Source organism: Aquarana catesbeiana, linkage group LG07 (assembly GCF_042186555.1).
Source record: "Aquarana catesbeiana isolate 2022-GZ linkage group LG07, ASM4218655v1, whole genome shotgun sequence".
NCBI lineage: Eukaryota > Metazoa > Chordata > Amphibia > Anura > Ranidae > Aquarana > Aquarana catesbeiana.
The window spans coordinates 87,250,650-87,277,379 of NC_133330.1; the positions used below are offsets into that span (position 1 = coordinate 87,250,650).

Consider the following 26,730-nt stretch of genomic DNA (forward strand, 5'->3'; position numbering starts at 1 on the left):
TTCCCGTGTGCGCGCACCAGGGGGCGCGCTGGAGCAGTTTTCTGGAATCACGTCATAGGGACGTGATCCCAGAGTTATCCACCCGCCCTGTAGCCGTCATTTGTCAAAGGGGCGGTTGGCAAGTGATTAAGTAGCCAGATCTTACAGTATGTAAGTGGTTAAACATCAGCAAACAGGATGAATGTTGCATAGAAATAAGATGGGGGAATCAGGTATCTCATCACCCCACCATAGAGTACATTACCTTTCAACACACCAATGCAGCAATGCTCAATCAGAGACATGCCTGCCTGGTGTGTCTGCTTATATAGGGAGTATTCCTCAGGGAGAGCCTATAAGCCGTCGGGAGGAGGTTCTGGAACCCTGACATCAAAGACGCCGCCAATCAGGGTGTCCCAGGACAGGGACAAGGCAGTTCTCTGATGCAAGGGTGCATGGCACAGCCCCGCCCAACGAGTGGGATAACGTCACGCGTCAGAGCATTACGGTGCAAAGAATTCTCTAGCAGCGTCATATGACACGGTGGGGGTGAGTAGGAGCTTCTCCCCGCAAAAAAGGCTGGATAGCAGGGAGTGTTTACCCCCACTGCGGTCCACCGGCCACAAGCAGATGGAGCCTACCCGCTGGGTGATGTAAGCAGAAGACTCCACAGGGGACACGCACATCGCCATCTAGTGGATCCGCGGGCCATGACAGTCACAGTGAGCAATTGATGATTCAAAAACCACAATGGAGAAACATACAAAAACCAAAAACAGTGATCGATTAAACGAAAATTATATACATAGGAAAAAGCAAACAGGGAAAGGAAAAAAAATATATAAAATATGATAGGAAAAAAAATAGCCAAGGAGATAGATTACCAGCAATATGCAGATCTAAGATTAAAGATTAATTATTAAAGAATTCTTTATATGGTATTATATTTGGCATGGAGGTCCCAGAATGTCATGGCATAGGGGCACATAGCAATGTCGCAAAGCATTGATTCCTCTAGAGTTCAAGACTCTCCATACCGGAAATTAGAGGTTTAACTCACATCCCCCTGACACAAAACCAGGGAGGAAGGGCTTGAAGTTAAATGCCTCATTCAAGCCTAGTGGCAGGGTGACCTTGAGATTGAAAATGTATCCAAGTTCACATTGTAGTAGTTGCTTATTGAGGTCGCCACCTCTGTGGCTAGGATGTAGGCGATCCAAGGCCAGAAAATGTACCTTACAGATAGATGCAACATGGACTGAGGCCATGTGGTGACCAATGGGTACGTTAGGGTGAATTTTGCTGGGAGGAGCTCATACCCACCCCTGCCACGTCATATGATGCTGCTGGGGAATTTTTTGTGCCGGTGAGGCTCTGACACGTGACGTTATCCCGCTCGATGGGCGGGGCTGCGCCGAACGCCCTTGCATCAGAGAACTGACTTATCCCTGTCCTGGGCCACCCTGATTTGCGGCGTCTTATTTCATTCATCCTGTCTGCTGATGTTAAAGTTTAAGAAGCATGTGCTAATACGCTCTTCCAATTGTTTTTTTTGCCTTAGATATTGATACCCTTTTTGCTGGTGTAGCCTACAAGGCGTTTCTTGTGGATGTTTGCAGCTTGCTCATCCTGGGATGCACGCCCACCCATCTGCTGCTCTGTGCACTGCTTCAGTCACTTTGGGAGTCCCCATTGATTTTATTCCTTGCGTTTCCTTTTTTGTTTATTGTACTGTGGATCATCATGTGAGTATTAGAATGGTTATTTACATTATATACCAAATTTATACACTTATATTGCTTGCTATGTTCACATCGTGCTTTACAGTGTGATTATCATGCGACTATGTTTACATTTCAGACAATGAGAATTAAAAACACCCAGACATAATCTTCCCTGATGAAGGAATACACATTGTTCATTCCGAAACATGTTGGGCTATACGCAAGAAATCTCTATTGACTGACCACAGCTCGTCTCTGGCAGCACAGGGCATACTTTTGTTGGGTTTGACAATATGTTTTGATGTACCACCATTTTTTCTAATTTTGTACTGTGTGTTTTACATTATTTGCCTTGTTGGCTATGTCTATATGATGTCTATATACAGTATCTCACAAAAGTGAGTACACCCCTCACATTTTTGTAAATATTTTATTATATCTTTTCATGTGACAGCACTGAAGAAATTACACTTTGCTACAATGTAAAGTAGTGAGTGTACAGCTTGTATAACACCCCTAAGTGAAAATGTCCAAATTGGGCACAAAGTGTCAATATTTTGTGTGGCCACCATTATTTTCCAGCACTGCCTTAACCCTCTTGGGCATGGAGTTCACCAGAGCTTCACAGGTTGCCACTGGAGTCCTCTTCCACTCCTCCATGACGACATCACAGAGCTGGTGGATGCTAGAGACCTTGCGTTCCTCCACCTTCCATTTGAGGATGCCCCACAGATGCTCAATAGAATTTAGGTCTGGAGACATGCTTGGCCAGTTCATAAGCCTTTACCCTCAGCTTATTTAGAAAGGCAGTGGTCATCTTGGAGATGTGTTTGGGGTCATTATCATATTGGAATACTGCCCTGTGGCCCAGTCTTCCAAGGTCTTGACATACTGAATGCTCTGTTTCAGTATGTCACAGTACATGCTGGTATTCTTGGTTCCTTCAATGAACTGTAGCTCCCCAGTACCGGCAGCACTCATGCAGCCCCAGACTATGACACTCCCACCACCATGCTTGACTGTAGGCAAGACACACTTGTCTTTGTATTCCTTACCTGGTTGCTGCCACACACGCTTGACAATATCTGAACCAAATAAGTTTATCTTGGTCTCATCAGACCAAAGGACATGGTTCTAGTAATCCATGTCCTTAGTCTGCTTGTCTTCAGCAAACTGTTTGCAGGCTTTCTTGTGCATCATCTTTAGAAGAGGTTTCCTAGGGGCGTGTCCTGGACATGGAGCAGTGAGGACGTGTCTGGTCCCAGCTCCGCAAACACAGCAGCTATTGCAGCAGCACACCGGTGATCCTGAGCCTAAAAACGGCTCGGGACATGTCTCAAAGGCGGTGGAGAACGTCGCAAGACCCGGGTGCAGATAAATCCCGTCTGGGACAGCTGGATACATACCCGGGACCCGTGGCAAAATCCAAGATGGTGCCGACCAGCAAAGCCTAGAAGCGGCACGTGGCTCTGCTGACACAGCCTGCACTGCTGGCAACATCACTGCAGCCATCCCCGGATTGGTGAGTGATTCTGCACCCCTGGCCTCCCCTGGGTCCACTGTCTCCCATGCTGAGGGATCTGATATAGCAGACCTTATGGATGATGGGGACATAAAGCAACATATATGGTCTCTTCCTACCAGAGAAGACCTAGAGAGGTTTGCATCCATGGTGGAAAAAGCCTTTAAAGAGGACATTGCCCAGCTTAAAGAGGACACTACACAGCTGGGTACAAGGGTAGAGACACTGGAACAAAGATTGGATGGGGCCCTCCCCACCATATCAGCTTTGCTGCCCAAGATCAGAAGCTGGAATCATTACTGTCCTATCTTGATGATTTTGAAAACCGTAGCAGATGGGCCAATATTCGCATCCGTGGCTTGCCTAAAGCCACTGTACCCAAAGATATCATACCCTCATTACAGGGGATATTCAGGGAAATCCTGGAACTCCCTGACACAATGCCCATTGAGATCAATCGATCTCATCGCGCTCTGAGACTCCCTTCTCAAGACGCAGACAATATAGAGATATTTTATGCAAATTGCACAAATACACCCTTAAAGAGCGTATCATGCAGAAAATGCACAACAAGCCTTTTTTTTACTTTGATGGCGCCCACCTCTTTTTCTATCAGTATATTTCCATTCACACCCTCATGCAACGCCAGGCCCTAAAGCCTGTCTTAATGGCCCTCCAAGAAGCTGGACTACCTTACCAATGGGGTTTCCCATTCTACCTGCAGGTGACCAAAGTTGGTCGCTTCAGCCCTTAGACTGGGCACAGTGGACTTCCCAGACTGGCGCGCGGACTTGGAAGTGGCGGGCTTCTCAGCCGTCCGACTCCCCCAACCCTGGATACCAGTGTCGCAATGCCGCAGTCGCAGACGCAGCCGTCATCATCAAGATATGGACCTGGTTCCTCCGTACCGAGAGACTGAAGCCCCAACCCAGACCTTAAACTTCACTTCTTTATCCAGACTGAGATGGGTCCTATTGCCAGACCCACATAGGGTTAGGCAGCTTGACACGCACCCTGGGACCTGATACTTGAGACTTGACGTGGCCTACGCTGAGAGTTCGGATGGCCTTGATAGACTGCCACGAATCTGTACTGAACGTACATTTGCCATATTTTGGCCTATCCCTGAGGCATTATATACGTGGCCCTAACCCCATAGGACTCACTCATGTTCTCGCAACCCCCCTTGACCCCCTTCCTGGACACCCGGTGTCCCAGAACTGCTACCAAGAGTTGGAAGCGGAGCAGACCTTCCTTCCTACCTTCCTTCATGCCGGCCCACGACCCCCCTGTAGGCCGCCCACATAAGGATTTTGATCCCACTTGGGATGACAGGCCTGGACCGGGTGGGCCCCTTATGTTAGGGGAGCTCTCCAGGCCCAGCCTGCAGTTAATTCGAACAGTTGTTTGGTTCGATATGCTCGTTTCTCATGTTATTGTTCTCACCGATGTTAACATTTGTCTTTTTCTCTTCCACCCTCTTCTCCTTTCCCACCTTCTCCCTCTCTCCTTGCCTCTTCTCCTCCCCACATCATCTTCTACCAGGACTCGCTTGGACCTTCACAGCCCGGACTGATACTGGCCAACAACACCACATCACCATGGCTGATGTCAAGGTAATCTTGTATAATGTTTGTGGTCTTTGTTCCTCCTGTAAGCATAACAAACTACGGTGGGAACTGAAGAAATTGAAAGCGCAGGTTGTCTTTCTACAGGAGATGCACTTTACTCACCAATCAACACCTAAACTGCCTACCCACCTCTACAGCCAGTGGTACATCAGTACCTCTCCAAATCTTTGTTTTCATTTGTTCAAGACACGATCAATCTCATTAAATTGATTGAGGTATTTTGATTCCTAAGGACACATGGCTTGTCACTATTGACGTAATAAGTCTATATAATACAATCCCACATGATTTGGGATTGAAGGTTGTGGCGGAGCATTTACATAAGCGTGGTCAAACTGCTGACCACTACAATGAATTCATATTGGACTTGCTAAAATGTATCCTCATGAGGAATGTATTTATGTTTAGTTCCTCCCACTACCTCCAGGTGCAGGGGGTTGGGATTGTGCCCCATCATATGCCAACCTGTACCTGGGAGGGTGGGAGAGGAACTTGTTTGCAAGAGAGGATATTAAAAAATACTTGGATTGTGTGGTGACTTTCCATCGCTACATAGACGACATATTGATGATATGGTCAGGCTCCCATCAAGAATTGATTAAATTCATGACCATTATCGGTGACAATTCTTATAATCTCAAGTTCACCATGTCTTGCGATATAAAATATCGTCGGTTTCCTTGATATTCAAATTTTTTTTAATAGCATCCCCTATGGTCAGTATTTGAGACTTCGACGCAATTGTAGTAGAGATAGCGATTTCCAAAATGAAGCCAATTTGTTATATGGTTGTCTACGAGAGAGAGGCTATACTCATAGTATCCTTAAAAAGCATTTAATAGAGCGAAAGCTCATGTTAGAGGCACTTTGATTCACAAGAAAAAAAACTAAGGCTACACCCCAGACTGTTAGAATAATTACATCCTATACTAAGCAGCATAAGCAAGTACGACAAATTATTGAGAAATATTGACCACTATTATTGGCTGATCCGATTGCCAGTAAATATGTAGAGAAACAAGTACAAATTACATATAGACAAGCTAAATCTCTGAAAGATCTATTAACTCAAAGCCATTTTAATGCTCCTCCATTATCTGGTCAATCGCCTGGTACTTTCTCATGTGGAAAATGTGATAAGTGTCGATTTATGGTAAATAATAATGAACTAGTATTACCTAATGGGCAGGTCCATAGGATTAAATGTAGAGTGACATGCCAAACTCCGGGAATCGTATACCTCATGCAGAGCTGGGATAAGGTAATTGAGCGCCCAGGGCGAAGACACCAAACTGCACCCCCCCTCTACACACACACACACACACACACACAAGATGTATGAGCATCATGTGTTAGCAAACCCCCCCCCCCTCCAAAAAAAATAAAAAATTGAGCACTAATCGGCATACTTAGCCCTAAGCACAAATAATACCCCCTATCAACCTTACTAGCATAAATTTCCCCCCAATCCCCATTTGTAACAGCCCCAATATTTCCTATCCTAGCACAAATCCCCCCCCCCCCCATCACCTCTTCTAGCACAACCCCCCCAAATCCCCCTCCTAGCACAAATCCTCCCCCCCCCCCATCTCCACGGCACAAATCCTCTCTCCTGGCACAAATTCTCTTTCCACCACCCCACCCCCACAGAACAAATCCCCCCTCCTGGCAAAAATCCTCATCCTCCCAGCACATATCCCCCCACCTAGCACAAATCCTCATCCTCCCAGCACAAATCTTACAACTGTCACCCCCCAAATCCCCCCTCCTAGCACAAATCCTCCCCCCCCATTTCCCCTCTAGAACCAATCATCCCAACTAGCATAAAAATCCCCCCCATCCCCATTTCTAACAGCCCCAATATTTCCTATCCTAGCACAAATCCCCCCCCCCCCCCCCCCCATCACCTCTTCTAGCACAACCCCCTCCCCCCAAAACACCCCTACTAGAAAAAAATCTTATCCTGGTACCCCTCAAATTCCCCATCCCAGCAGAACCCCCCCAGAATTCCCTTCCTAGCACAACAGCACAAATACACCCCCTCCCCATATCAATCCCACCTAGAAGTAATCATTTTCTCCCTACAAATACTCTCATTCCTCCCCTTGTGTCCTCAGTGCAGCTCTCCCTTCCCTCAGCTTGGCAGCAGCTTTCCTCACACACACACAGACCTCAGATACAGTGCAGCACATCGCTCTGCGATGCCCATCTTCCGACGTTCCTCCTCATGTTGTCCTGTCAGAGCTGAGGAGGAGCCGATTTCTAAACTTGCCTGTGCGTCAGCTAGTGGGGGAGATACCGCTGTTGAAGGGGACCAGGATCGCAGCTCGGAGATGCCCGCCTCCCACTCACACTGCTTTCCACTTCCAGCTAGAGCCAGGCTCCTCGGCTCCTCTAGGTTGCAGTGCCGCCACAGCTCTCTGCACTCCTGAGTCCTCCCACCCTGCCTCCGGCCATGAGTGACCTCACGTCGCCGGCTGGGACTACGAGGCTCCTCCATAGGAGGTGTGAACAGTGAAGCTGACAGGGAAGGGAGGTGAAGCCAGGGCTTGTTGTGCCAGATGCAGGAGCGCACTCGGCACACTTGCAGACAATTTTTCGGATACAGCGGCACTGGCTAGTGTGTATAATGACACAGGTGTGAAGCACATTGCCGGCACTTCACCTGCGCCCCCCCCTATAGAAAATCGCACCGCCCAGGGCATCCGTCCCTTCTGCCCCTGCCTTGTACCGGCCCTGACCTCATGCAATGTACATGTAAATGCTTCTATATTCCCCCTTCATGTGAGAATTAATGATCACATATCCCTTATAAGGAAACAGAGAATGGAAACACCAATAAGTCGTCATGTGGGGCTATTTCATGGCTTCAGTTTAAATACTATTAAGTTTATGGCCCTTGAACATATCCCTCCTGATGTCAGAGGAGGGAGCAATGATCAAAAACTATTGCAGCTAGAATCCCGCTGGATTTATTTATTAAAAGCTACAGTACATCCTGGGTTAAATGAAATGCTTAGTTACAAACCTTTTTTATAATATTTTGATTATGGCATTTTGTTTTATTTTTTAATTTTTCTATTTTTTTTTATTTTTTCATCCTTTTATTTTCTATTGTTGCTATTAATTTCTCCAATTCTTTCTCACTCTCCATTTCTCTCCCACTCTTCCTAACTTCTTTCTCTTGGCCTTTTCTTTTTATTTTCTACCCTCCCTTCCCCCTCCCCTTGTTCCTTCCCCCTCCCCTTGTTCCTTCCCCCCCCCCTTCTTCTTTCTTCCCCCTTCCTTTCCCCTTTCCCTTTCCTTCTCATGCTTCCCTCCCCCTTCACCCCCCTTCCCTTCATTCCCCCCCTCCCTCCCCCCTTTTCCTTTAATCGTATCTTTGTCATGGTTTCTTTGGATGTTAACAATACATCTCCCTCCCTGGAAATATCCTCCATCTTTTGGCCTATATTAACGGAATAGTGAGAACATCAATAATATTAATAATTAATTTATATACCAAAATTGTGGCTGTTTTCCATGTTACATGTTGAACCAATAGTTAGGCATTTTTGACTCTTGTATCTTTACACGAATTGTCATTGATATTGATATTACTTTGCACTTACAAATTTTTTCTTTTTCTATCTCATTTTTCCTTTATTAAATAAATAAGTTACTTCTATCTTTATTATTATATTTTTTTTTTTCCATCACAAATTATGGTTTGTTAATGCATTTGCGTCTCCCTGTCTATGTTTATGCACTGTCCCCTAAATCCATCTTCCTTCTATGATTTACATCGGGTCGACTGTTCTGTCGCTATGGGGTGTTGTTGCTCGTTTGATTTCCCTAGCTCTATTTGGGCAACCGTACGAATGCCCAGGGTGTTTCTTCTGATTGGCCGGGTACCCAATCCACCCACCGTGCAGCATGTGTGTGCTTTGCTGTTTCCCTTGGAATTCTATGTGGGATTTCCTCTTTTATCCACCAGAGGGAGCCTGGGCTCTACCATTCCTAGCCAAGCCTTAGGACCCGGTGGGCTTGGACGTGCTCTGTGTAATGGCAAGGCTCGCGCATGCGTGGCATGGCCATCACGTCCACATCCGTTTGTTTACCAGATGAATGGTATATAAAGCCGCTGCATGCAGCACGAATGGCGCTGCGGGAACCAAGGGACATAGGAATGCTGTTATACCCGATTCAGGTATCTGCTAGCCAGTCTAATCTTTACTCTTATACTAATGACTTTGATCTTTATGGGTTTGTCTTAAAAACCTTTTTTTTTTTTTTTTTTTTTGCTGGTATAGCACAGCAAGTTGTAATTATTGTTTAAATTGTTTGTCAGATAGCTTGTGAGTAATCATAACATCCGCAGGTGCGTGTTCCTTGGCATTTAGCCAGCTTTAGCCAGCTGCTGAACCTATCCATGTAAGTTGATTCTACTTTAGTTTTGCATTCTCTGACTGTCTGAAAGGATATCGCCATCATTCCTTCATACATTAAAGGGAAATTTAATGTTTCTCTTTTTTTAATGGGTCTTTGTTTGCCATCTATGGTCCCCCTAAATGCATGGTTTATCTGATGCAGCCCAACATCCAACCATCCAGCAGTTGCTGGTTCCATCTCTGGGAGATTTGGTTACAGTGATACCTTGGACAGAGGAGACACATATGTATAATGAATAATATTTGATATAAATAATTATTTGTATGAATTTTGAATTAATTTGAAATTCTCTATTGTTTGTGTTTTTGCTAGAAGGCACTTTACACTATAAAACGGACAGCATCCCCTGAGGAAGCCCGCTACATAGGTGAAACATGTGGGGAAGTCCATCATTTATTGCTGCATTGTTGAAAGTGTAATTCATTGTATCACCCATCTGTATATCTCCTTTCTTGTAATAAATTATTATTTTTTTGTATCTCAAAATAAAAAAGATTCTTTAATATTATATTTGATATTTTGACAATTTATTTTGCACCTATAAAGTCCCAATTTCTTTCTTGCTCTATGTGGTGCTAAGAATTTTTTGGTGTGTTATTGGTCTCAAAAACCATTTTACCTCTCTGGTTAGTAAATCCATAGGTACTGCAGTAGCCGTCCCCAAAAACTGCCCTTTCCAGCCCACGGGTAATCTGATCCTCAGGGACATTAAGTTTTTCTAAAGGGGACCATTGCAGGTACAAAATACACCTTTTCCACTATTTACACCCTGATTCAAATCAACTGACCTTCATTGATGTGGCCCTGGAACACCTGGCTGAGTTTCGGGAGGGCGCACTGATTCTAGAGGGCGACTTTAATGCTCCAATCACCGTCACCCTTGCCCTACCCTCAGGCACCCATAGGGCCTGGACTTGGTGATTTAACAAAAATCTGTTGGACGACCCTGTAGTGGAGTCAAAGATCTCAAGCACTGACAAACTATTTTGAGAAAACACCACTGAAGGCCTTGATGGCACGATTTGGGAATGCCACAAAGCGGCGATACAGGGAGAGGTCATTGCCCAAGGTACCAGACTAAAAAGGGAGCGGCAGGCAGACTACCATAGAGTGTTCTCCGCACTACAATAAGCAGAACTTAAGCATAAAGCTGGGGGAGACCCCAAGGCTTTACGAGAACTGACTGATCTTGGAGAGCTGTTTTTGCGCTTGCTAGAATGTCAAGCGCGACGACAGCTGAGATACCTATCACACAGGTACTACGAACATGGTAACAAGTGCGACCGTATGCTAGCTAGAGCCTTACGTGCGAAACAGGCCCAGACGCAAATTCATAAACTCAGCTCCTCCTCCGGGGAACTGATGTTTCAGTCTTCCAAGATGGCTTTGAGGTTCGGCAATTATTTTGCCAGCCTTTACTAGATACTAGAATAGAACGATTGACGAAAATTCACAAATACCTGTCCATGAACAGGCTGCCGACCCTGACTGCAGACCAACAAACAGATTTAGAAACCCCAATTACCACCGCAGAGATCAAATCTACCATCAAATCACTGCCCAACGAGAAAAGTCCAGGCCCAGACGGGTTCACTAAAGAGTACTATAAAAAATTTTCCCCGACACTCACGAGCCCAGTGTGCAGGTACTTTAACTCCTTGGCAAAAGGAAGCAACATCCCCCCAGAGGCTCTACTAGCACACATATCAGTTATACCAAAGGAAGGCAAGGACCCCACTGCACCACAGAGTTACCGTCCCATGGCCCTACTGAATACCGACGTAAAGATATTGGCAAAGATACTAGCAAACCGACTGAAATACCTTATACCCCATGTAATACACCCCAACCAAACTGGTTTCATCACAGGACATGAAGCTAGAGATAACTCTATCCGGGCGATCCAGCTTATACACTGGGCTAAGAATAAAGATAAACCCCTTCCCTACTTGATCCTTTCCACAGATGCCGAGAAGGCATTCGACCAGATTGACTGGTCCTACCTACGGGAAGTCCTGAACATGCTAGGGTTAGGCTCAAATATGCTAACCTGGATACTGTCCCTCTATATGGAACCTAGTGCACAGGTTAAAGTTAATGGCATTTTTTTCATCTAGGTTCACGATTAGGAATGGCATGAGACAGGGGTGTCCCCTCTCGCCCCTTCTCTTTGCACTGGCCCTTGAGCCTTTACTGAGAAGGGTGAGGGCGAACGCAGACATCAGGGGCCTAAAAGTGGGTAACGTAGAGCACAAACTTTCAGCCTACACGGATGACGTACTTTTCCATCTGACAACCCCCTTGATCTCGTTGTCAGTCCTGATGGAAGAACTTCAATATTTTGGGACACTCTCAAATTTTAAAATTAACTATACAAAATCCGAAATCGTGCCCATACAGTTATCCCCAGCCTTGCCTGAAAAGCGCATTCCCCTTTACATGGGCTTTACAAGACCTCCCTACGCTACTTAGGCATACAACTAACAGACCACTTTGACACATTGTACCCAACAAATTACCCCAGGTTGATAACCTCTGTTAGACAGGATCTACAACACTGGTGTCAGACTTACCCGTACCAGACTGACGAACCCGATGTAGCAGAGGATGGCCTCCCGTACGTATCTGGTTCCCGGCCCCTGATAGAGTACACAGAAGGCACGGGAGCACAGAATGGTATGAGAGCCTGGCGGGTGGTTTGCAGGGATAAGGCCCAGGATCCTGACACAAGCTGGCAGGTGGTAATAGGTAGGCTGGAGATCAGCTAACAGGTGCAGATCAGGCAGATCCGGTCACTAGCAAAGTTTGCAGCAGGCAGTCAGCACGGTACAAAGGGAGCAGGCAGATACAAAGTCCAGGTCACAGGCAGGTTTTGGCAACAGGCAATCAGCACGGTACAAGGGGTCAGGCAGGTTCAACGTCAGAGGCAGGCTGGGATCAATTTGCAGGCGGATAGCAGAGAGAGAGAGTCCAGTAAACAAGCCGGGTCACAGGGAGATCAGAGCAATACACAGGAAACAGGAAGTTCAGAAACAGGAAGCTGATGATCGGACAGCACCGAGCACAGCATCCCATCAGCCTAAATAGGGCAACCGGCGCCAAACAATGCGAGCATGTGCGCGCCGGCGCACTCCAGAGTGCCCAGCAAGTGTCCTGAACCGAGAACCTCTCTGACAATGCCCCCTCCTTAAGGGCAGCCTCCGGATGCCCAGCCGGGCCAGTCTATCCGCATGGGTGTTCCGAAAATCCCTCAAGAGTTCTTCAGCGTGTAAGTTACCCTCCGGCTCCCAAGAATTATCTTCTGGTCCGTACCCCCTCCACTTGATTAAATATTGGATTTGGTTTTGTCTTTTCCTGCAATCCAAAATTGCCTCCACCTCAAACTCTTCCTCGTTGTCGATAATTACAGGTTCAGGCGGGCCAGTATTGCGACCCAAGAAGGAATTGGGGGTAACGGGTTTAAGTAGAGACACATTAAAGACCGGATGGATCTTCAGTGAGTTAGGTAAGTCCAGCTCATAGGTCACATCATTGATCTTCCTCTTGACTGAAAAGGGACCCTTGAACCTGGGACCTAACTTCCTCGAGGGACAGGCCATCCTTACATTACTGGTGGACAACCAGACCTGGTTGCCAGGTTCCAACAACAATTGTCCTCGCTTCTTCCTGTCATACATCTTCTTATTGTACTCTTGGGTTTTAGCCATGGTTTCCTGCAATAATTTGTTGTTACTGATGAAGAAGTTCATAGTTTCAGAGACTGCAGGAATGGCACATTCAGGTAAGGAGCTGGTTAAAAAGGATGGGTGAAAACCATAGTTTGCAAAAAATGGTGTTTGCTTGATGGCCGAGTTATTGTAGGCAAACTCGGCAATAGGCAGAAGAGAGACCCAGTCATTTTGTGAGAAAGCAGAAAAACATCGGAGATACTGTTCTAGAGTCTGATTAGTTCTCTCCATCTGCCCATTTGTCTGGGGGTGGTAGGCCGATGAGAATGCCAATTCTATCTCAAGAGATCTGCAGAGAGCTTTCTAAAACCTGGAAGTAAACTGTACCCCCCGATCAGATACTATACTTAAGGGGACTCCGTGTAGGCGTACAATTTCCTTAATGAATATTTTTGCAGTTTGCAAAGCTGATGGGGTACCCTTCATGGGTAGGAAGTGGGCCATTTTGGAGAGTCTGTCTACAATGACAAAGATGGTGGAGTAGCCTTCTGCTGGCGGGAGCTCAACGATGAAGTCCATCGCGATCATTTTCCATGGCCTTTCCGGCACGGGTAAGGGTCTTAATAGACCCCAGGCCTTCGCTCGACTGCTCTTGCTCCGAGCACAGGTGATACAAGACTCCACAAAACTCTTGCAGTCGCTTACCAGCTGGGGCCACCAAAAGGTACGTTGTACCAGCTCTGTTGTCTTCAACACACTGAAATGCCCAGCCAATTTGTGGTCGTGACAGAGTTCCAGTACAGCAATCCTCAGATCCTCTGGCACCATGATTTTGTCCTTGTATTGGAACAGGCCGTCTTGCGAGCTTACATCAACTTCCACAGGAGGGGACCAATTCCTTGAGGCCTGTTTAATTCGGGATATGAGATCTCCTTGAAGAAGCAGGAAGTTTCCAGCCGGAAGAATGGTGTCTGGAGGCAAAGGTTCCCTGGAGTCATGGAACATATGAGATAATGCATCTGGTTTGGTGTTTTTGGTACCTGGTCTGTACGTTATGTGGAATTGGAATCTAGAGAAGAACAGAGCCCACCTTGCCTGCCGTGGTCTCAATCTCTTGGCCGACCTCAAGTACTCTAGATTCTTATGGTCCGTGTAGACCAAAATGGGATGAGCAGCCCCCTCCAATAAGTAGCGCCACTCTTCAAGTGCGGCTTTAATGGCCAGCAACTCCCGATCTCCTACATCATAATTTTTCTCTGCATCGGAGAGTTTTCGTGAGAAGAAGGCCACGGGGTGAAGAAGAGCCTTGGCACCTTGCCGCTGAGAAAGCATTGCCCCCACCGCGACCTCCAATGCGTCCACTTCAAGGACAAACGGTAAAGCAGGGTCTGGGTGCTTCAGGATAGAAGCGGACGTAAAGAGTTCCTTGAGCCTTCCAAAGGCCAATTGTGCCTGAGGGGACCAACAGAATTGATTTCCCTGTTTCGTCAGTTCCGTGATGGGGGCGATTATAGCAGAAAAGCCCCTTATAAATTTCCGACAAAAATTGGCGAAGCCGATAAAGCGTTGGACCCCTTTTTTATCGGAGGGAGCGGGCCAGTCCAGGATAGCTGCAACCTTTTCAGGGTCCATCTTAACACCATTGGTAGAGATGATTAAGCCGAGGAACTAAATGCTCTGGAGCTCAAATTCACATTTCTCCAATTTGGCATAAAGTCCATGCTGCCTGAGCCGGGTTAACACATTCCTGACATGCCTGCGGTGTTCATCAACTGAGGGGGAGAAGATCAGGATGTCGTCCAGGTATACTATAATGTATAAATCTAGAAGGTCACGAAAAATGTCATTGACAAAATGTTGAAAAGTCGCTGGTGCGTTGCACAGGCCGAAGGGCGTGACGAGGTATTCGAAATGTCCGAACCTGGTACGGAAGGCCGTTTTCCACTCGTCTCCCTCTCTGATGCGAATTAAGTTGTAGGCCCCACGGAGATCGAGTTTGGTAAAGATTTTGGATGAACCCAATCTTTGAAACAGCTCTGGCACGAGAGGTAAGGGATAGCGATTTTTGATGGTCACTTTATTGAGTTCCCTATAATCGATGCAGGGTCGCAGCGAGTGGTCTTTCTTTTCAACAAAAAAGATGCCGGCTCCGGCTGGTGAGGTAGAAGGGCGGATAAAGCCTCTCTCAAGATTTTCATCGATATACTTTTTGAGGGTAACCAACTCCTGCTCAGTTAAAGGGAATATTCTCCCAAAGGGAACTTCAGATCCCGGCAACAGCTCTATGGGACAGTCGTAGGGTCTATGGGGCGGAAGGGTTTCTGCCCCTTTCTTACTTAGACCCCATTCACACAGGGGCAACACGACTTGCAGGTCGCCTGACAAGTCGTCCCTGTGTGAATGGGCTCTAAAAACATCGGAGTAGTGTCGGTAAGCGTCAGGAATCGCCTGCTGCGATTCCATGTCGGTGTTCAGACACAAGAGTTGACTGGGTTCCGCAAGAGTTCTGTATAAACAGTGCTGTTGGCAGTAACTGGACGGGAACTTGATTTTCCAGAAACCCAGTCAATGCTGGGGTTATGAGCCTGCAACCAAGGCATTCCAAGAATAATAGGGAAGAATGGTGAAGAAATGGCGTCCAGCCGGAGAAACTCCCGATGACAGGTGTTCTAGCCAGCAGTGGGATGATTTCCTGAGTGACCGGACCAGAGCTAAGGGTGGATCCATCAGCGAGGTGGACAGCAAGTCCCCGCGACTTTGATTGAAGAGGGATGCGATGATGGGCCGCAAAGGCGAGATCAATGAAGCAACTGCAGGCTCCTGAGTCAATGATGGCCGAGGTAAGCAGATCCTGTCCTGGAAGATGGAGGATAACGGAGAGAGCCAGATGGTTAGCAAGGTTAGGCAAGGCAGGTGCAAACTTAGAAGTAACTGAAAGAGACTTACGTGTCTTATTTGGGCAAGACCTCACGTAATGACCTGGTTCTCCGCAATACATGCATAAGTTATTGACTCGTCGGCGCTGTCGTTCTTCAGAAGTGAGGGACGGGCGGAGAACCCCCAGTTGCATCGGTTCAGAAGTATCAAGGGCTGAGGCAGCTGGTGCATGAAGACTTTGGCTTACAGAGCTGGTAGCACTTGGGACCTTGGGGAGGACCCAAGTGGGACGGAACTGGCTAACAGACCTCACGGAACGACGCTCTCTCAATCGCCGATCAATCTGCACCGACAGGTTAATGAGATCTTCCAGGGTTTGGGGTACGCCAACCCGTGCTAGTTCATCCTTGAGTGCATCGGATAACCCCAAACGGAATTGGTAACGGAGGGCAGCGTCATTCCATTCCGTGTCTGAACTCCACCGCCTAAATTCCAGAACGTAGTCTTCCGCGGGCCTGCGCCCTTGTTGTAGGGCGTGTAAGGCGGATTTAGCGGTGGCTTTTAACTGAGGGTCCTCATATAATTGAGACATGGCAGTAAAGAAAGTATCCAGGTTATCCAGACAGATTGATTTTTGCTCCAAGAGGCGGTGGGCCCAGGACTGTGGTTCTCCAGATAGCAGGGAGATGACAAAACACACCTTGGTTGCTTCCAAAGAAAAGGTGCGTGGTTGCAATGCGAAGTACAATTCGCAAGCGTTGCGAAACGCTCGATACTTATTGCGCTCACTGGTAAATCTTTCGGGAGTAGGGACCCTGGGTTCAGGGGGTAACATAACCACTGAGGGTGCAGGTGAGAGTCCAGCAGAGGAAGCAACTTGTGGGTTCGCAGGTGAGGACAACACCTGAACTCGTTCCTCCAGTCTGGTATAGCCCTCTTGAAGGCTTTTTACCGCCTGTGTGAGACCCGCCAGGTGTCTGCACAATTCATCCATGGGAGAGGTCCCCTGCTCGGGCTCGGACATGGCTGTCCGATACTGTCAGACTTACCCGTACCAGACTGACGAACCCGATGTAGCAGAAGATGGCCTCCCGTACGTATCTGGTTCCCGGCCCCTGATAGAGTACACAGAAGGCACGGGAGCACAGAATGGTATGAGAGCCTGGCGGGTGGTTTGCAGGGATAATTCCCAGGATCATGACACAAGCTGGCAGGTGGTCATAGGTAGGCGGGAGATCAGCTAACAGGTGCAGAGCAGGCAGATCCGGTCACTAGCAAAGTTGGCAGCAGGCAGTCAGCACGGTACAAAGGGAGCAGGCAGATACAAAGTCCAGGTCACAGGCAGGTTTTGGCAACAGGCAATCAGCACGGTACAAGGGGTCAGGCAGGTCCAACGTCAGAGGCAGGCCGGGATCAATTTGCAGGCGGATCAGGCCGGGATCAATTTGCAGGCGGATAGCAGAGAGAGAGAGTCCAGTAAACAAGCCGGGTCACAGGGAGATCAGAGCAATACACAGGAAACAGGAAGTTCGGAAACAGGAAGCTGATGATCGGACAGCACCGAGCCAGCATCCCATCAGCCTAAATAGGGAAACCGGCGCCAAACACCGTGAGCATGCGCGCCGGCGCACTCCAGAGTGCCCAGCAAGTGTCCTGAACCGAGAACCTCTCTGACAACTGGACGAAAACCGCCTTCACTTGGCTAGGGAGAGTGAACATAATAAAAATGAATGTCCTCCCTAGGATACTGTTCTACATGCAAATGCTCCCTATACCCCTACCCAGAACTTTCTTTACCCAACTGTCCAATATGCTCATTAATTTCATATGGAACTCACGGAAATCATGTATAGCCCTGAGAGTTCTGAAACATCCAAAGTGCTCTAGGGGTTTGGGCGTTCCAGACTTACTAAGATACTACCAGGCTATTGCTCTCCAGAGGATCCTAAACTGGCGCTTTCATGACCAGTCTAAGCTATGGGAGAAGTGCATTGCAGGGAGGAATTTATCATATAAGCCCCGTGGCTTTCGTGGGAACACAGGGGGTTGTCAGCAGACACGTCCCCCTTGACGAGCACTACGCTTAGAACATGGGACCACCTCAATTGAACATTGAGATTGGCCCCACCATGTCCCTGCTGGCACCTCTGAGAGGGTTTCTTTGGTTTCCCCCTGAGAAACATGCAAACTTCTTTGGAGCTTGGGTAGAAGACAGGAATGCTAGTTGTGGGAAACTGTTGAGAGATGGCAAAATGATGCCCTTGGAATCCCTGACGGCCAGACCTGGGAGACCACAGATGAATATCTGGAGGTATAGACAGTTACACCACTTTTTTGAGATACACAGCAGTTCCATAAGAGATATTACATCACTTACTCCTTTTGTGGGATTATTCAAAGCAGAGGAACCAATCCCATGAATGGTTTCAGAACTTTTCTTACTACTATGAACCTCGGCCTCGACTTCCAAACCCATCTACATCCGTGCCTGGGAAAGAGATTTAGGACTGGATTTTACTGGGTCTCAGCTAACATGCCTTTATCAGCTTACCCACTCCAGCTCCGCGGATTCTAAAATGCAGGCGACAAACTATAAATTACTGTCACGCTGGTACAGGGTCCTGGCTGATTTGGCACGGATGTACCCTACTGGCTCTGAATTATGCTGGAGGGGATGTGGAGGCCAAGGAACCCTGCTACACCTGTAGTGGGAATGCCCACTGATTGCACATTTCTGGCAGGATATAAAAGACCAGGTCAAGGAAGTATTGGGGATAGATGTCCCCCTCTCACCGGTCCATTTTCTCTTGCACATCCCTCCCATGCCAATCAGCCGTTACAAAAAAACGCACTACCTCACCTGCTGAATGCTGCCAAACGGCTGCTTCCAATTTACTAGAAGAAGGTACAGGTACCGAGCAGAGAGGAGTAGATAGGCAAGGTAAATGAGATAAGGGAAGCTGAGGAATGGATTGCGACATGTAAAGGCAGCAAGGATAAGCACACCTCCACGTGGTCACTATGGACAGATCATTTTTCTGGTCATATCCAGGTGACATCTAGCCTAGACGTGTCACAATTAAAGCTAGCGGACCCAACTTTGGGTCACCGAGACTGACCTCATCAATAGCTACACCTAACCCCCCTTAGACCGGAGCATAGACTACGAGCATTGCAAGTTCATGTTTTGAAGAATGAGGCATCTACCTGGCGGTCGATTGTCCGGTGAGGGCCATGCAAGACTTTCATAAGCTCAAGGTGAGATCCTGACCTCCCCCCCACCCCACCTTCTCTATGCCCCCACCCTCCCCTTCACAACCACTCTCCACCCCCCCCCTTTTTTTTCTTTTTTCTTTTCTTTTCTCCTCCCCTTTTCTTTTCTCCTCTATTTTTGCCACAATTATACAATGTTCAAGAGTTATCCAATTAGACGCGCTGACGTCACCCCCAAATAGTGTTGTATGCCAGCAGGACGGGTTTGTCCGGGTTCCTGTGGCCAAGGAACCGGACTTTAGGCTTTTACATTCACTACGTTTTGTAAGTGTTCACTTTGTTATTTTAAATTCTTAATAAATCTTGGTGGTTTTACACTATGTGAGCCCCTTTTTTTATTTTATGGTGCATCCCTGCCATTGGTTTCGCTGGTGTGGCTGACGGTGAGATGACCCCTGGTGGATATCGATAGAAGCTCCCAATCTCTGTGTTTTAAGATTGCCTGCTTGCTGTGACCCTCTGTAGTGGGGGGTCGTGGCCATCTTATAAGGAGCAACCCCCTCTATCCCTGGTGGTGGACTCTCCTTTGCTGTCACTGATTGAATCACCATTTGGATTTTTTGTACCTTTCTGGGCGAATTGAACTTTTTAATCATATTGATTTTTCACTTATTGGATATTAAGGTGGATTATTATCAATTGTTATCCACATACATTTTTATTTCTTATTTACACTTAATATCATAAACAAAAAAATTTTTTTCACTGAGGACTTTTATGGTAATTTGCACATGTATTAGCGCAATTCTTTTTATTTTTCATATTTACTCCACAATTGATGTTTATTGTTGGGATTGCAGCTTTTCAACGATTTATTGTTTACTTTGGTTTATAGCGCGGTTTTTTCTTCTTTTTTTCATATCCTATTAGAAGGCCTGATAACGGGTGCCCTAAGAATATTGCGATAGTTTGGCATGGCAAAGGATTACAGCTGGTGTTACGGTTACCTAATGAAGAATGACAAGGATACTGTTGGGCCTTCCCGCTGGGGGGCCCGGGGGGGAGGCCTTAGTTGCCCCTTCTTTCGGTGTGGAGCTTGGGCTGGGGCGCACCCGGGCCAACCCGAGGCTGTGTACCCCCCAGCGGCTTGAGCTGACACAGAGCAAGCGGCTGACCAGAGGGAGGGCTACTTGCCCAGTCGGCCACTGAATAGCTGGTAGCCGAGATCCTGCGCTTGCCACTGTTGGATGATAGGAGCACTAGGGTCATGCACCCTGTACAAAAGAATGACCCTCTTAATGTCATAACTACCCTTATTACCTACCATTAAACATGAGTTATACCTGACTGTAAAGTTGTCACTAGACTTAATAAACAAAGTTTACAAAAAAAAAGAAGAGGCCTACCTTCTGGGACGACAGCCATGCAGACCAATTTGATGCAGTGTGCTGCGTGGGGTCTGAGCACTGACAGGCTGACCCCCCACCCCTTCAACCTCTGCAGCAATGATGGCAGAACTCATACGTCTATTTCCCAAAGACAACCTCTGGATATGAGGCTGAGCACATACACTCAACTTCTTTGGTCGACCATGGCGAGGCCTGTTCTGAGTGGAACCTGTCCTGTTAAACCGCTGTATGGACTTGGCCACCATGCTGCAGCTCAGTTTCAGGGTCTTGGAAATCTTCTTATAGCCTAGGCCCTTTATGTAGAGCAACAATTCTTTTTTTCAGATCCTCAGAGTTATTTGCCATGAGGTGCCATGTTGAACGCTCAGTGACCAGTATGAGTGAGTGAGAGGGATAACACCAAATTTAACACACCTGCTCCCCATTCACACCTGAGACCTTGTAACACTAACAAGTCACATGACACTGGGGAGGGAAAATGGCTAATTGGACCCAATTCACAGTGTTAATTTAGGCAGCAAATTTAGATTTATTTTTAACCTTAGGACTAAAATGGCATTTTAGTTTTAGTCCCATTTTCAGTCTTCTGCAGTTTTAGTTTTAATCGTATTTAGTCGACTAAAATCTCCAGTACATTTTAGTCGACTAAAACTCATTTTAGTTGTCTGAAATTGAATGGGTGTAATTAAATTGTAATGCATTAGGTAACATTTCTCTACAATTTCCAAACTCATTATATACTGCTGGAGTGAAAAATCTCATATGTTATTATTTAAGGTATTGAGGTTTGAACATGCACTAAAGGCCAGTGTTAATTTTGAAGTCAAATTTCAATTTAGTTTTAGTCTTAGTCTTTTGACTAAAATGCCATTTTAAATTTAGTCCCATTTTAGTCTTTTGACTAAAATGCCATTTTAGTGTTAGTCGTATTTTAGTCAACTCAATTGTTTTAGTTTTAGTCATATTTTAGTTCACTAAAATAGTATTCATTTTGTCAACTAAAATGTTTTAGTCATTTTAGTCGACGAAATTAACACTACCAATTCGGACATTTTCACTTAGGGGTGTACTCACTTTTGTTGGCAGCGGTTTAGACATTAATGGCTGCGTGTTGAGTTATTTTGAGGGGACAGCAAATTTACACTGTTATACAAGCTGTACCTTCACTAATTTGTAGCAAAGTGTAATTTCTTCAGTGTTGTCACATGAAAAGATAGAATAAAATATTTACAAAAATGTGAGGGGTGTACTCACTTTTGTGAGATACTGTATAAACAAGTTTTTATGTTTTGTATTAAAAAAAGTGACATTATATTGCCTTTTACTATAAAATTATCTTTATGACCTTTTCTACCTAACAAGTCCAAGGGAGCTGCTCCAATCCACTACTAATCTGCACTACAGTGGGAGGTGTACAAACCTTTTGTATGTTTAGGATGCTGGCAGTCCAAACACGAATATATCCCATTTCCTGTTTCCCATGCGATGGGCACAGTGGCAGCGTTTGGCCAAAGTGGCTGCGTTTGATGGGCACAGTGGCTGCGTTTGATGGCACAGTGAGGCTGCAATTAATGGGTTTTTTTCAGAATTTTTCAGTTTGTTTGCGCCCCCCCAAAAAATTTTGAGCACCAACCTCCTCTGTGAAGCAGTAGAACTACCTTGTGTCTTATTGCTGTGCTAAGTCTTGCCATGTTTATGACCTGTGACACCTCACCTTTGGCACAGTTTGGCTTTTCCTCACCCAGTTTTAAGCCTCCTACACAGCTGTTTCTTTTTCAGTTAATGAATGTGTTTCAACCTACATATGAAATTGGTGATCATTAGCAACTGCTACAAGGTGTGCACATGTTAGAATTGATGCTGGTTTGAAGCCAAAGGGTAGTCATGCCAAATATTGATTTGATTTAGATTCTTCTGTTCACTCTCTAAGCATTTTGTAAATTGATAAAAAATAAATAAATACAATATATTTTTGAAAGCATGCTTACTTTACAGTATTTCTTCACACTTGCCTAAAACCTTTGCACTGTACATAACAATAGAATAGTAATAACAAAGTGTAGCAATTGTAATAATATTGTGCACAGACTATATACTGTACCTGATAGTGTTTAACAAGTGCTTTTGGTTGAACCTTTATGAAAAATTCATATTTTCCTAAATGTCGTTTTAGCATTTCCTCATAGACCAATTCAAAGGTGACTTTACTTTCTGATGCCACATTGACTGACACGGTGAACTTCTCTGTCTTCCTGCCAGACGCCCTGTATATTGGTGAAACAAACATTTCAAGGATCATCATTAATATTTAGCATGCAGATGACATATCATTTGACATAGTTTGACATATTATGCTGCGTACACACGACCGGACTTTACGGCATACTTGGTCCGGTTCGATCATGTGTGGGCTCCAGCGGACTTTGTTTTCTCAAAAGTTTGACGGACCTAGAAATGAAACATGTTTCAAATCTGTCCGACGGACTCGAATCTGGTCGAAATGTCTGCTCGTCTGTATGCTAGTCCGATGGACAAAAACCGACGCTAGGGCAGCTATTGGCTACTGGCTATGAACTTCCTTGTTTTAGCCGGTCGTATGTCATCACGTACGAACCCGTCGGACTTTGGTTGATTGTGTGTAGGCGAGTCCGTTCATTTGGAAAGTCCGTCATAAAGTCCGTCGAAAAGTACGTCGGACAAAGTCTGCTGTTGAGTCCGCTCGTGTGTACGGGCATTAGTTATACAGGCAGTTCTTGTTTTGCATCAGTCTCAGGCAACACTGACCATATACAGTAATGAAAAAACAAATAAACAGAGGTTACCAGAGATGTATCTGAAATTATATGAAAATCGCGTAAAAGCCATGCTTGTTTTGCCATCCTTCCTTCCTCCTGACTAGTGAGGCTGTCCATCATAATTAAAGGAAACCTGTACTTTAAGAAATACAGAGGCTGACCTACCTAAAATACTTATTGCTTGACTGCCTCTAAATTCAATACTTGACCTGGAATAAGTAAGGCCAGTTGAAGGACAAAAAAATTGCTTGACTCCCTCTTCAAAAGAAGTAAGTTGATGGGGCAATCCCTCCCGCAGCACCATTGTATTCTGCTGCTGGGGAGCTTCCGGCAAAATATAACGATCATTGCTGGTGGCTATAAAACCTGACAAGCTGGTTGCACTGAAATCTATCGATAGATCGACTTCAGTACAACCAGCCTGTCAATAGATGGATTGGAATTTTGATCAGTCTATGGCCGGCTTTACTCAGAACATAATGAAGACATTATATGAGCATGCTAATGTTTTCAGAATTAAAGTTCAGCAACAGCAAACTTCCGCCCACCCACAGTAGCTGCTGTAAGTGGCGGCCTTTCTCCTGGGTTTGGTGCACACGCATGCCCCCCTACTATCCCGTGCTGGGGTCGATTTCAGCCACATATTCTGGCTGAAGTCAGCTGATTGACTGTGGCCTGTTATACACAGAATTCTGTGTTTACAAAAACACAGAACTCTGTACTGTGAACGGCGATCTGGTTGTTTCTTCTCCCTGCAAAGCAGGGAGAAAAAACAGGCAGATAGTTAAGTAAAAGCAGCACACATTACATATTCTTAGGCACACAGTTAACCCTTTGATTGTTAACCCCTTCCCAGCCAGTGTCATTAGCACAGTGAGCGTGTACAGTGTTAGCAACGATCACTGTATTAATGTCACTATTGATAGTTAGTGGACCTCCCAGCCTGCGTGCCAGGTTGCTCACCATACCATCACAGTCCCACTATGAGTAACTGATCACCGCCATTACTAGTATAGTGTCATACCTGTGTGAATTCCAGTATAAACAGTATGCCATAGTTTGTAGACATTATAACTTTTGCATAAACCAGCTATTATATACACTTATTGGCATTTTTTCATTAACAAGGATATGTAGCAGAATACATTGTGGCCTAGATTTATGAAGAAATTAGACTTTTTGTTTTTTTTATTCTATTGGATATGTTTTATAACCGAAAGCAGAAAATATGGGGTTCTTTTTCAAAACTGTTTTCCATTATATCGCAGGAAATAAAAAACCCAGTGGTGATCAAACACAACCAAAACAAAGCTTTATTTGTGTAAAAAAAAAATATATAAATTTTGTTTGCTTACAGTGTAAGTGTAATGACAACGCAGTTGCCAGTTAAAGTAACACAGTGCTGAATAGCAAAAAAAATGGTCATGAAGGGGGTAAAACCTTTCGGAGGTCAAATGGTTAAACAATGGGGATGCTAGAGGTGGGTGGGGCTAAACTCGACTTTTATAGGAAAAGTCAAAATTTGCATATAACTTCAGATATCTAAATTTCTAAATCCATTCGATAATTTTCACATGCAGGTTACACTAAAGGTAACTCCAGCTTAGACTGGCTTGAAATCTATTCATCACATATGGTATTGCACAATCAGCAGTGCAGTGCATTGAGGTACCAAAAATTCACATACTGCTGGCCCTTTTGGATTTCCATAGGGGGTTTTGCAGTGGGGTGTTCTAACAGTTTATTCCATAGTACACCTGGTACTGTTTTGTAATTTGTTAAAAAGATAATTCTGGTAGTTCTACTCTACGATATGTTGGCCCAACCAATAAGGCATATAAAGAAGAGATGCAAGAGAGAAAAGTAAAACAAGAGGTATATGTGTCAGTTTATCTATTTAATTAGAGTGCCTCAATTCTCTTATCATTGTCTTTCCATATCAAATTATCAATATTTGTATTTTAGTTGGCTACTGCTTGGGTTTATCAGGAGCAAACTGCGGCCCAGGGGGCCAGATACAGCCCCTTGCTTGCTTTTATCCGACTCTTGGGGCACTGTTTCATCCACTGATACCAACAATGGGGCATAATTCCCCCACTGACACCAATGAAGGGGGCACATTTCCTTCCAATGATACCAACAACGGGGCACAATTCCTCCCAATGATGCCAACAAAGGAGCCCAATGACATCAATGATGGAGCACAATTCTTCTCAATGACACCAATGATGAGGCCCAATGATATCAATGATGGGGCACAATTCCTGCCACTTACACCAATAATGGGGAGCAATTACTCTCACGGAAACAAACAATGGGCATTATTTTTCCTGATGACATCGGGACCTTTTTTACTTCCACTGTCCACAGTCCGACCCTCCTAAAGTCTGAAGAAAAGTTTGAAAACCCCTGCTCTAAAGGGTTCAATGTGAATAAAAAGATTTTATTTAAATCAGTCACTTTCCTCTTTTAAAAGTACCACCGGGGTTCATCTACCACTATTTTGTGAGCCAGTGGAACGGAGCTTATCCTGGGAGCAAAACTGAATTAGCAATTTGTAGAATTTACCTTTATTGCCTTGTTTTATATTTCCAACATAATTGCAGTGACAGACACTCCTAAACAGACTATCAAAATGACATCAAACATGCAAAATTGAGGGACCTTGTATTTTTTTGTGAATTACTGAAATAATGACATACAGTATCTCACAAAAGTGAGTATACCCCTCACATTTTTGTAAATAATTATATATTTTCATGTGACAACACTGAAGAAATGACACTTTGCTACAATGTAAAGTAGTAAGTGTACAGCTTTTATAACAGTGTAAATGTGCTGTCCCCTCAAAATACCTCAACACACAGCAATGTCTAAACCGCTGACAACAAAAGTGAGTACACCCCTAAGTGCAAATGTCCAAATTGGGCCCAAAGTGTCAATATTTTGTGTGGCCACTATTATTTTCCAGCACTGCCTTAACCCTCTTGGGCATGGAGTTCACCAGAGCTTCACAGGTTGCCACTGGAGTCCTCTTCCACTCCTCCATGACGTCATTACGGAGCTGGTGGATGTTAGAGACCTTTGCGCTCCTCCACCTTCTGTTTGAGGATGCCCCATAGATGCTCAATAGTGTTTAGGTCTGGAGACATGCTTGGCCAGTCCATTACCTTTACCCTCAGCTTCTTTAGCAAGGCAGTGGTGGTCTTGGAGGTGTGTTTGGGGTCGTTATCATGTAGGAATACTGCCCTGGGGCCCAGTCTCCGAAGTGAGGGGATCATGCTCTACTTCAGTATGTCACAGTACATGTTGGCATTCATGGTTCCCTCAATGAACTGTAGCTCCCCCGTGCCGGCAGCACTCATGCAGCTCTAGACCATGACACTCCCACCACCACGCTTGACTGTAGGCAAGACACACTCGTCTTTGTACTCCTCACCTGGTTGCCGCCACCAGTGCTGGGACAAGGTCATCCAGTGCC

General features: G+C 45.6%; 1 protein-coding gene across 1 annotated transcript in view; it reads right to left on the reverse strand.

Annotated features, from left to right (window-relative positions):
• LOC141103144 (inter-alpha-trypsin inhibitor heavy chain H3-like) overlaps window positions 1-26,730 on the reverse strand; it is a gene marked incomplete in the record, with an annotated part of 321,136 nt that overhangs the window by 264,512 nt on the left and 29,894 nt on the right. The window contains 1 exon segment of the mRNA XM_073592423.1: window positions 22,556-22,718. Within this exon segment, the coding sequence (XP_073448524.1) occupies window positions 22,556-22,718 (163 nt within the window).